This window comes from Populus euphratica, unplaced genomic scaffold (assembly GCF_000495115.2).
Source record: "Populus euphratica unplaced genomic scaffold, PopEup_1.0 scaffold118.1, whole genome shotgun sequence".
In the NCBI taxonomy this organism is placed as follows: Eukaryota; Viridiplantae; Streptophyta; class Magnoliopsida; order Malpighiales; family Salicaceae; genus Populus; species Populus euphratica.
The window spans coordinates 384,299-396,116 of NW_011500007.1; the positions used below are offsets into that span (position 1 = coordinate 384,299).

An 11,818-nucleotide genomic window follows, 5' to 3' on the forward strand; every position below is an offset into this window, starting at 1 on the left:
GAATTAACTAACTAAATATCATTTTAGACTTCTTCACCATTTAACCTTATAATAGACCTAATTGACACCTATATTTAATCTTATGCTATAATTAATAATTCTCATCATTATCTATTTTTTGACTCTCTATTAGCTCTTTAACAAGTTTTTTTATTAGGATGTTATGTTGTTGTACCCAACTATATTGAAAATTATAAGACATAATATTATATTTATATAGAAAATGTAATCTCAATGATTAAGATCAAATATCACTTTTCCTTCTAAAAAAACATTAGGTATTTTGTTTCAAGATATTTATTAGAAATTTATACAACCAACTCCTTACTTTATTTTTTAAAAGTTTAGAGTAATAATTCCTTGTATGAATATATCATACTCCCTCACTTTCAAAAACTTATTCATAATTAAGTCATACATTAATTTATATCCTAATTTAATTTCTTATTAATTATTCATAATATGTGTGACTCATCACGTTCTTAATATATTGACCCAGATATATTCACAATCCTAATTAGAAAATGATTAAATGAATTAAGTAATTTGACTTATTATCAATCTAATAATTAATAATTAATTTATACTTCAAAATTAAATACAATATATGATAACATGTTATGATGTATCAAATATTAAAAAAATTATTTATAATTTAATTTAATATTTTAAAAATCAATTTATTGGTGCAACTCATATCTCTTCATTTAGAATGTTATGATTTAAACAATTAAACATATAGGATATCTACTTTATCAAATCATTATTTTTCTTGATATGATAATTATTAATTATTTAAATAAAATTAATTATCTTTTAAATTTCATTTTATATTTTCATAATTAATAATATTTGGAAACACATATAATAATTTTTTCTAATTTTTTGAGAATGATAAATTATTTATTAATTATTCAAATATATTTATATAATTTTTATTATATTCAATGCTCGCACACTCTATACATGTTAATAAAACATGTAATTAAAATTAAAATATAATATTTTTTTTATATCAAATAATTTGGTTATTTTAAATTTAATAATTAATTATTTTATAAGTAATAAATACAGGATAAAAACAAACTATTTTAAAAGTAAAGGATACCACGATAAATGGAGCGCGGAAAAGAACGTTTTAACCCATCCAAATTATTTATCATAAAGAATTAAAAAAAAAAATCCTAAAGCACTGCTAGCAGTGCTGTTTTAATTATTGCATGAAAAAAGAAAAGAAACGCTTGCACATGGCCTAGCTGGGGAAAGCAGTTATCTGTAACTTCAATTGTCCGTTGGCATTAAACTAAAAATAAAATCCGCGATCCGACCAATTTCGTCAATTGCATTAAAGACTAGCTTCTCCTATGCTACGATGATTTGGTTTGGTTGATTGCTAGAAAGACTTTTTAAAAAATATTTAATAAATGCTCCTTAATTTTATTTTATTTTTCTTTCTTTTAACCAGTTCTAGACCTGCAATTGAGTGTGTTTAAAGCCAAATGGCCCACATGTATGCATGTATAGAAGAGCCCTACTCTTTTTTTCTTGTTTTTTCTTGTATATCATGATGACTTTTTAAGAGATTAGGTTCACGAGGAGAAGAAGCACCACAGGCTCATCAGCTCTCTACTGGAGTACTTGTTTATCTTTTAGTTTGGTGGGATTAAGCCAGCCAGGAAGACAAGAAAAACAAAATTTATTCTAGAGTTAGTTAGAACCATTATTTTTATTTTTTTCAAGACAGCAAATTGGAAAGGGTTGACCTAAAATTGTTGTCTGTATGTTTTCTGAACTAAACTATCTAAATCTGTTCAAGGGAAGCTCTGTGGTTTTGGACTGGGATTTCTCATTTCAGTTTGTTTCTTCTTCCGTTTTTGAGGTGGGTTTATGTTATTGGAGTGGTTCTTGGGTGTTTGTTTGATGGGCTTAGAGTTTGGGTAACGCGTTCTATGCGAGTTTGCTGAATCTTTCTGTAGGTTTGGCAGGCATTTCAGACAAGGAGCTACATTTGCGGTCTAGCTGAAGGAATTTGAGAGGGATTTTAAAAGGGGGCTTAGATTTGTGAGCGGTCTACTGCCTACTGCGTGGGTTTCTGTTACTCCCCTGAAGAAAGGGGTTATATAGGATTTAAGGAATTCTGCCTCTGGTCCTGAATAGCTTACCTGTCTTGGGAGATTGTTTCTTCTTTTTTTATCTTTTGAAGATTTGTCTGCTTCCCTTCTGAAGCAATGGCTTGCATGAAACTGGGTTCCAAAAGTGATGCTTTTCAAAAACAAGGGCAGGCCTGGTACGTGACCCCCCCTCATCATATAGTTTAGTGTTTTTCTACGATTTTCATTTTTCTTTCCTTAATCTCAAATATTTTTCTACGATTTTCATTTTTCTTTCCTTTTTGAGATATCTTAATCCTGGTAGCTCTAAGATCTACAAATTTGCTTTCTTTTGTGTCTTACCTCTACAAATTGACTGTTGAAGTAGCGCACATTTGATTGAGTTTGAGGGTCCTGCTAACAGAGTACCAACATGCTTGTTCTTGTGTCTCAATCCCTGGTGGTCTATTCCAGTTTCTCTGTGATAGTTTCCTTCAGTTTCAGCATCATTATTGGTTGTCTGACCTCACTATTGGAACAGATAATTAGTTTATCAGGTCCATGTTTTTATCCTAATCTGCACGTTGGCCATTATTATATGAAGTATTGGCAGATCCCACTTTTCTGATGTGGGTTCTTTCTGTGTGTTGGTGCTCATTTGACGCATTTTTTATGCATTGTACACGAAATACTTAACCCGTTAAGTACTTTAGCTAATGGATACATAGATTACTGTTCAGATTTATACCTACTGCGCTATAAACATAGGTTGGACAACCTTGGGAGAGGAATTATAGGCAAGTCATGTTAGTGATGGATTCCACTCTTGTTTGTGGAATGCTTGCTCATTTTATTTTTTGTTTTTCTGATAAAGCTTGCTTTCTCCTTCTGGAATCTTTTATTATTAATGGAATTATGAGGCATTGTATCCCATAGCCTCCTGCTAACACATGTTGGAATGTTAATGTTGGAAGAAACATCTCTAATGGCAGTCTTAATTTTACTGGTTTAGTAGATAATGGTATTTATTTTAGAGTATAAACTTGCCTGTTGTCCCAACAAACTGCATTTATTTTACATTGAGTTCAAGCAGCATGAAAATGAATGTTATACCCGCACAATTATTAACAGAAAACACTGAGTTATATATCATTCTGGCTCCAGTGGTTATGGGCCTCTGGTGCATGACACTGCTTTTGATAGCAAAGGCTGCTTTCTGAGCATGACTTTATAAAGCACTGATCATATAGGATTGTTTTATTAGACATTGCATTGCATTAAATACAAAAAGAAGCAGAAAAACCTAAAAACGCACATTTAACTGTCTGCTTTCTGATTGCATTTATTTTATGAAGTGGGACTTCTGTTTCTGTAAAAAGGGTCTGTAGCCTTTTTTCTTTTGCACTAACCATCAATGTACTATTCTCTCTATTTTGTGCTACTGGCTTGGTCTTTTATGATATCCCTGCTTAACCTTCAGTTTGATATGGAATGAATGTAGGTTCTGCACAACTGGGCTTCCCAGTGATATTGTTGTTGAAGTTGAGGAGATTTCCTTCCATCTTCACAAGGTAGTGTTACTAGTTACCATCTTTAATTTGATCAATCTCTATTTGGATGTTCTTAATGAAATTTAATCAATCATGTATAAGCACTTCACCTGTTAGAAAATAGCACAATGTCTTTTTAACTATGTATGATGGACAAGTTAAGTGAATAAATGACAAGTAGCGATTCTTCATAAAACTATATTCTGCTTTCCATGTCAATTGAAATTAGACTGATTTCCATCTCCAAAGTTGCTTCTCACTCTCACCAGGTCCAGCTCTTGTTAGTAATGCTGATTTTAAAAAGCTATTCACCATCAATTGTTTTTTTAGATCTTTGTGATACAATTTATGCAGTTTCCTTTGCTTTCTAGAAGTGGGGTTATGGAAAGGTTGATTGCAGAAGCATCGGAAGAAGGAGATAAAAAATGTGTCATAAGTCCCCCTAAGATTCCTGGTGGGGCCAAAACATTTGAGCTCGTGGCCAAGTTCTGCTATGGGGTGAAACTTGAACTTACAGCCTCAAATGTTGTGTATCTTCGTTGTGCTGCCGAGCATCTTGAAATGACTGAGGAATACGGGGAGGGAAATCTAATCACACAGACTGAGACATTTTTAAATCAAGTTGTCCTTCGTAATTGGAAAGACTCTCTAAAAGCACTGCAAACATGTGATGATATTCTTCCACATGCTGAAGAACTACATGTTACTAAGAGGTGCCTTGAGTCGCTAGCCACAAAGGCATGTACTGACCCAAATCTCTTTGGCTGGCCGATGATGGAACGTGGACCCATGCAGAGCCCTGGGGGAAGTGTCATGTGGAATGGGATAAGCACAGGAGCTAGACCAAAACATTCAAATTCAGATTGGTGGTACGAGGATGTATCAACTTTAAGTTTACCTCTGTATAAGAGGTTGATTTCCATTATGGAATCTCATGGAAACAGACAGGAGCTTCTTGCTGGATCCCTTGCCTACTATGCAAAAAAGTACCTCCATGGGCTGAATCGGCGTCAAGGTGCCAATGAAACTACCTCCTGTTTAATGCCCATGGCCTCGGGGGCTTCACCATCAGAAGAAGAGCAGAAGGTTTTGCTGGAAGAGATTGATCAATTACTTCCAGTGCAAAAGGGTCTAGTTCCAACCAAGTTTTTGTTTGGTCTTCTCCGGACAGCATTGATTCTAAAATCAAACCCCTCTTGTTTGGCAAACTTGGAAAAGAGAATCGGGATGCAGCTTGAGCAAGCAACACTTGAAGATCTTTTGATGCCCAATTTCTCTTATTCCACGGAGACACTTTACAATGTTGACTGTGTGCAGCGGATTCTTGAGCACTTCCTTGCCATGGATCAAATTACTGGTGGATCCTCTCCATGTTCAATTGAGGATGGACAGTTGATTGGATCGCCATCACTGATGCCAATCACAACGGTAGCCAAGCTGATCGATGGCTACCTTGCAGAGGTTGCCCCTGATGTTAATTTGAAGCTCCCCAAGTTCCAGGCTCTTGCTGCTGCTGTTCCTGAGTATGCAAGGCCCTTAGATGATGGTCTTTACCGTGCAATAGACATTTATCTGAAGGTACTAAACTACTAAACACCTCAATATCGAACAGATCCTGAAAATTGATAGTTTATATCATTCGTTGCAATTGTCTATTGGTTCATTTTAGCATCAAACAAAATTAAATTGAATTCTCTTGAAAATTAAGCTAGGTAGTAACCAAACCCAATTCTAAGTGGAATCTGTTATTCTGATTGCATTCTGTTTTCTATAGTTTGTTGCGTGTAGCCTTGTGACCATGTCATGTTTTCCTTTCCCTTTTTTCTTTTTTTGTTATATTCTATTCCAGCTCAAACATCTTACCACCATTGTTTGTTAAATAGAAAAGGTATTAATAAAAGTCAGCATATTTTCACTCTAAATAGTTGCTTACATGATGGTTTTACTTCCAACTCAACCCTTCCAAGCTGCTTGCTTAAGTCACTGTTGTTTCTATGCCTTCAAATTCCCGCAACAAAACAAGAAGACATTATTTAAAAACTAGTTTCTACCATATGTACTTGCAATTCTGCAATTCCACCTGTCCCTTTTAACAAGCATATATGTGTTTATAGTTCACCCAATTCCTTCATCTTAAACTTCCGCAACAAAACAAAACAGTCATGGTTTCTTAAATAATGACATCTGAATTGACAACCATTAAGAAGAGGAAGAAGAGCTCAGAAAAAGGGGAGAAATTAAGAACATTTACTTGGCCATTCAAGCTCATTGTTTGATTTTTTTGGTCAAACTTGCAGTCGCACCCATGGTTGGCAGAGTCTGACAGAGAACAGCTCTGCAGGTTGATTGATTGCCAGAAGCTCTCCTTGGAAGCTTGTACTCATGCTGCCCAGAATGAGAGGCTTCCCCTAAGAATAATAGTCCAAGTTCTCTTCTTTGAGCAGCTTCAATTAAGGACTTCCATTGCTGGCTGCTTTCTGGTTTCTGATAATCTTGATGGATCAAGACAATTGAGAAGTGGCTTTGCCGGGTCAACTGATGGTGGCTGGGCTACAGCTGTTAGAGAGAATCAAGTTTTGAAGGTGGGAATGGATAACATGAGAACGAGGGTTTTTGAGCTTGAGAAGGAGTGTTCGAGCATGAGACATGAGATTGAGAAATTGGGTCGCACCAAGGTTTCTAGCACTTGGGGAAATGTGTCAAAGAAATTTGGATTTAGGATGAAGTCTCAGATGTGTAGTGCTCAAGAAGGGTCTGTTAGCAAGCAGAATAATGGAAGTGCTAAGTTTGAGAAGGCCAAGGATAGACATGGAAAGCACAAGAAAAGCTCTTCTTAAGATGGGTAAGAAGAGTAAGATCCCATCTTCTTAAGATGGGTAAGAAGAGTAAGATGGGTTCTTACATTTTCTTAACTGCCTTGTTTCTTTTCCCATTATAATCTTAGATCGTTATTAATTGTACTTTGGATTGTGGATCAGAAACTAGAATTGCTTCTCCCTCGTGTTTTTCACTTTGTCAGAGACTTGACTTGTAATGGAGATGGAAGAGATAGTCGCAATATAATTGTTAGTTGTTCATGACTTTGATTATTCTGGATCAATCTGTTCTTCGATTCCTTTTTCTAATGAATATAAACTCCAATTATGAATTGAATCCCGAGAGAAGATCGATAAACTCTCTCGTTCTTGACTCTAACAAATTAGAAAGGAAAAAAATGCAAGTAAATTAATCCAAGGGGAAAACGTAAGAAAGCTATGCAAACAAGATAAAAGTTGGAAAAGCTAATGAAAGATCACTTTATATTCTTACAAAGATTAAATCTTATGTGAATCATATAATGCATAGCTATATGTGCGGGGTTTATATAATAAATTTCAATATTTTGCTAGTTTTTCGTTAGCAAGGAGACAAGGAAGTTTACTGCCAGCTAAAACACCTATATGAAGACCTTTTCTTTAATTGGAACTTCATGGCTGCCTTGATTTCATTATTCCTTGAACTCAACGAATCTACAAGGATAGGATCCTGTTCTGTACAACCGAACCAGAACCTCTGCAAACCAGATGGAGACATAAGCTAAATGGAGAGACTTAGGACTAGTTTTAAAAGGTGATTGTGATTATGATAGCAGTCAAGTGTTTGTTTATTTAAAAATATATTAAAATAATTTTTTTTAAATAAAAAAATTAAAATTTAAAATATGAACAACATTCTCAGGTACTCTCCAAAGTAGACGCGTACTGCGCTCCACTGCTGTTAATTACAGTTGTGAAAACCTGTGCTAGATCATTCAGTACAAGACAGAAATCTGAACAGCAAACAATCACAAGGGAAATTATTTTTATACTTCAATGTTTTCTTTGCAAAGAAGCATTGCAAACTTCAAGAGCAGAGAACCAACAACTAGGATTAAAGAAATCTCACGAAGTTTGAATCTTGATGGTAGCATTGGAATCGATTGTATAAAATCCGAAGTCAATTGTGATCTGATAATGCCGTGGCCAGAAAAAGAACGCCGGCGAGAAAAAGAACGCCGGCAAGAGGCTACCTAACAAAGCAATGCTGGCGTAAACTAGCATCTTCTTGATATTATTTTATTTTTCACTGAAGAACAGTGGCGTAAACCATCATAACATGCCAAGTCCAATGGACTGTCATGTCACCAAGTTCTTTTTGAAAAAGCAAATTAAGCAAAAGCAGGCAGTCGACTACTTTTTCGAAAAACAATATGAAGCCAAAGCTCAATAATTAGAAGCACTAAATGCAATGACGCAACATCCAAGAAAGGAACAAGGTTTTGATTAGATTCCCTTTTTCTTTCCCAGTTACCAAACACCGTGCTAGATTCCCTTTTTCTTTCCCAGTTACCAGGTAAAACACGGTATACATAAGTGAAAGTATTATTTTTATTTAATTATTTAAGTTATTAAAAGAGATTTTAAAATATAATTTATATAATATTTTAATTTATTTTTTAAAATAAAAATATTTTAGGTTTAAAATTTATATAACTTTATATTATGTTATATTTAATTTTTATTAAATAAATAAAAATAATATGATTCAAACTTGTTACTACTTGACTATAAAAATTTTAATATTATATTAAAAAATTCTATCAACTTATTAATTTAAATTTTAAAATATAATTTATATTAGTACATTTTAAATGGATATTTTGCGCAAGAATAACCAGCAAAACTAATTATACAAGTAAAGATACATATGATCCTATTAGCACAGCCTAAAAAACAACATAGGATTTTGACTTGTTTTTTTAACTTAGACATGCAATGTCCATTAAATCTTAAATGAATTTGATTTGCAGCTTATATTATGGGTTTTAATTGAAAATAAAATCATAAAATTAAAAAAATGAATCTAGAAAGGGAAAAAAATAAAAAATATATATTAATTAGTAGCGTTTAAAAAAGAGCATGCATTTTAAAAGATAATTTTAATTTTAGAATATAGGGTTCTTCTTCTACTATGCTATTCAACTTGAATAACTTCAAGTACATTTATTTTGATAATAAATGAATTCATTCTTTATGTTATCATCATTTTAATGAAAAATATTCTTATAAATGTTTAGATCTAAGTGATAAATTTAAATTATTTCTCTCATTGTACAAAAATTAGACAAGAGTATTATTTGACCAAATGTAGTTGTGAGCATTGACTTTTTATATTTATTATATCATGAAATAAATATTCTCTAAACTAGTTTTAATAATAAAAAAAATGGAACCTAGATATAAAAAATAAATTAAAGTGAACCTTGAACATCAATTTTTTAGTTTTAGTTTTTTTTTGATAAAAAAATACCTTTAATCATTCTAACATGTTAATAAAAGTCTTGAGAAAACAACAAGTTTTGAAAAAGTATTATGAAAATAGCACAATTTAATACAACCATTATTGAAAATAACAATTGTAGTACTATTAGAAATAGGGTTGTTTCAAAATTAATGTCTCTTTCAAATTAATTAACAAGTACAAAAATCAATTTCAGATTTTACGAAGATACATTAACCAAAAGATAAAAATTAAGATCCAAGAGAGAGAAGCTGATGTGAGATGAAAGGGTAAGATAGGAGGGGGGGGAATAATAGATCACCAGGGACACATCATGACTTTATTTTTAATATATCCAGTAATGTTAGAAAGACCTTAACGATATGATTTTAACCACACCTTGAAATACTATCAAATAAGATTGTAATTAGTTAGGGGTTTTGTTTGGTGTTAATTTAGGTTTAATCACGATCCCATTTGATGGTCTTCCAAGTTATGGTCAGAATCATCTCGTTGAGATCTTTTTAATGATACCAAGTATGTCAAAAATGGATTCAGTGTGTCCCTGATAACTTATTTTTTATTTCCATTTTTTTACCCTCATTTTTCTCTTTTACCATATCACTTTATCTCCTCCTATTTTTTTTCATGGCCATTAGATTTTGAATCTTATCTTTTGGTGATTAGACCTTTATAAAATTTTGAGTTGATTTTTAAGCCCTGTTTGTTTAATGAAAAGTAGTTTTCTGAAAATTACTTTTCTGATCTTTCTTATATTTGTTTACTATTAGAAAAGTTGGTTAATAAAAAAATATTTTCTAGTCAAAAGAAAATTTGATTTGATTTTTAGGAAAGTGTTTTCCTTTTATTTTAAGTAAAAAACACTTTATAGAGAGTTATGAAAAAATAAAAATATTTTGTTATTTGTTAATTATATCAAATTTGTCTTTAGTTTTTTGATTGCTTTATATTTTGTTTTGATTTGTTTTTCAATTTCTTTCATTAAAACTTAATTTAATTAGATCTTTATATCAACTCTTCATTCTTTTAATTGTTATTTATTTTTCTCTCATATTTTTTTTTAATTGAAAATTTTTATTTATTACATTTGGTCCCTTTTTTTATTTATATGTATTTTATTTAAAATAATTTATGAAATTATTTTTTTTTAATTTATTCTCTTTCAATTTTTATATGTATCAAATTTAATCTTTGGTATATTAATTGCTATTTATTTTATTTAAAATAATTTATAAAATTAATTATTTTTATTTTATCTTTTGAAAATAAAGATAGTCATGCTTAGAATTGTTTTTATTAATATAGCTAGGGTAAGAGTTGAACCCTTTTTTTATACTAGTAGGGAAACTTTAACTTTTTTTAAAAAAAAAATTAATGGAGAATTGACATCAACACATCTACAGACAACCAGCTTAATTCAAGAACACGACCAATCTCTCTAAAAAAAAAGCTACAGTAAAAACACCTAGAAGCTTGAAACTGCAAAACAAACAATCTCAATCAATAAAATTCACGTCAAATACTTCTTTATCTAAAAACAAACACCAACTTTACAACTAAATTGATCAAATCCAACACCGCAAATAGAAATAACATAAATTTGTCTCTAATCTTTTCTTATAGAGAAACAAAAGGAAGAAAAAAAAGAGGTATAATTGGATGATACAATAAAATAATATGATAAAGAAAATTACATATTTTATTATTATTATATTTTAAAGACAACAACAATGTAAGATCTTGTTCTCTAAGAAATTAATGACATGTATTGAAGTCAATCTGTGATTAAATAAAAGAGTTGATGATTTGCAATAAAAAAAACATGCTTATCTACTCGAATAATAACTCTAAAGAACAAATCAAGTTTGTATGTCCATACTAAATTATAATCATGAGTTTTTGTTGATATGTCATGTAACTTTCATATAAATATGCATATGATATCAATTAATTATTTCTATTTTCTAAGAAGGATTGATATCTTACTCGTTAATTATTTTTACTTTTTAAGAAGGAGAAATTACAATATAAAAACTTAATCAATAAATAATTTGGGCAACAACCTCATGAAACAAAATATAAAGATCTAAGACCTTAAGAACAAACACGTTATATGCTCCAAAGCAACACTACATAAGAAAAATAATAGGTTTATAAAGAAGGAGGGATATTATAAGAATTAAAGTGTTGGAAAATAATTAGAAAAACTATAAATATAGCAAGAAAATAAATGTAATTGAAACTGGTAAAAAATATAATTTAAATTGCTTATATGGAGCTGATAATTTTTTATAGTAATTATAGCCCTTTATATATTAGTACAAAGTTTAAATCATATCTAAATATATAATTTTAACACTATACAAATATTTGTACCATGTAACGAGACTTTATTGAACCTTAATACAAGATAAATTCTTTCTATTTTGATACTAAGTGAATATTAAGCTAATCTTGTAACTTCTAATTAGTTGATTTTTCAAGAACTCTCTTTCTAAATGCAATTAAGCTTTCTCTCATTCTAAATGTAATTAAGCTTTCTTTTTCTTCATGCACGTATAATTAATCTTTTTGGTTCTTCACATGTGATTAACCTATTATGGTAATCTCTTTTATTTAATCAATCATGAGTTTTGAATGACTAATTCTTTGTTCTTCAAAACTCAGCCTATCAAGGCTTTTCCAGTGCGATCAATCCTACTATTCTCAATTTATTTCAGCTTTTTCCCTTGTTTTCTTGCGAATAATCATTGTTCTTACTTAAATAGCACGTGAAAGTTTATTTTTTATGTTAACATTATCATCATCATCATGTTGTTGTAAGGTTTTTATGGTTAAATCATTTGTTAAGATTAAAAA

The 11,818-nt window shown here is 31.0% G+C and overlaps 1 protein-coding gene across 1 annotated transcript; it reads left to right on the forward strand.

Annotated features, from left to right (window-relative positions):
* Nucleotides 1–1,435: 1,435 nt before the first annotated feature.
* LOC105141255 (Phototropic-responsive NPH3 family protein) lies at nucleotides 1,436–6,737 on the forward strand. Its single transcript, XM_011048432.1, has 6 exons — nucleotides 1,436–1,879; nucleotides 1,977–2,287; nucleotides 3,592–3,661; nucleotides 3,995–5,218; nucleotides 5,938–6,503; nucleotides 6,537–6,737. Exons 2-5 carry the CDS (start codon nucleotides 2,229–2,231, stop codon nucleotides 6,475–6,477), a joined length of 1,893 nt encoding a protein of 630 aa, XP_011046734.1. The 5' UTR covers nucleotides 1,436–1,879; nucleotides 1,977–2,228; the 3' UTR covers nucleotides 6,478–6,503; nucleotides 6,537–6,737.
* The last annotated feature ends 5,081 nt before the right edge of the window (nucleotides 6,738–11,818 follow it).

Excerpts from the sequence above, each read along its gene's own strand:
- LOC105141255 (XM_011048432.1), top strand. The coding sequence starts at position 2,229 with ATGGCTTGCATGAAACTGGGTTCCAAAAGTGATGCTTTTCAAAAACAA. Across the intron at positions 2,288-3,591 it reads CAAAAACAAGGGCAGGCCTG|GTTCTGCACAACTGGGCTTC; the intron begins GTACGTGACCCC and ends GAATGAATGTAG. Across the intron at positions 5,219-5,937 it reads CAATAGACATTTATCTGAAG|TCGCACCCATGGTTGGCAGA; the intron begins GTACTAAACTAC and ends TCAAACTTGCAG.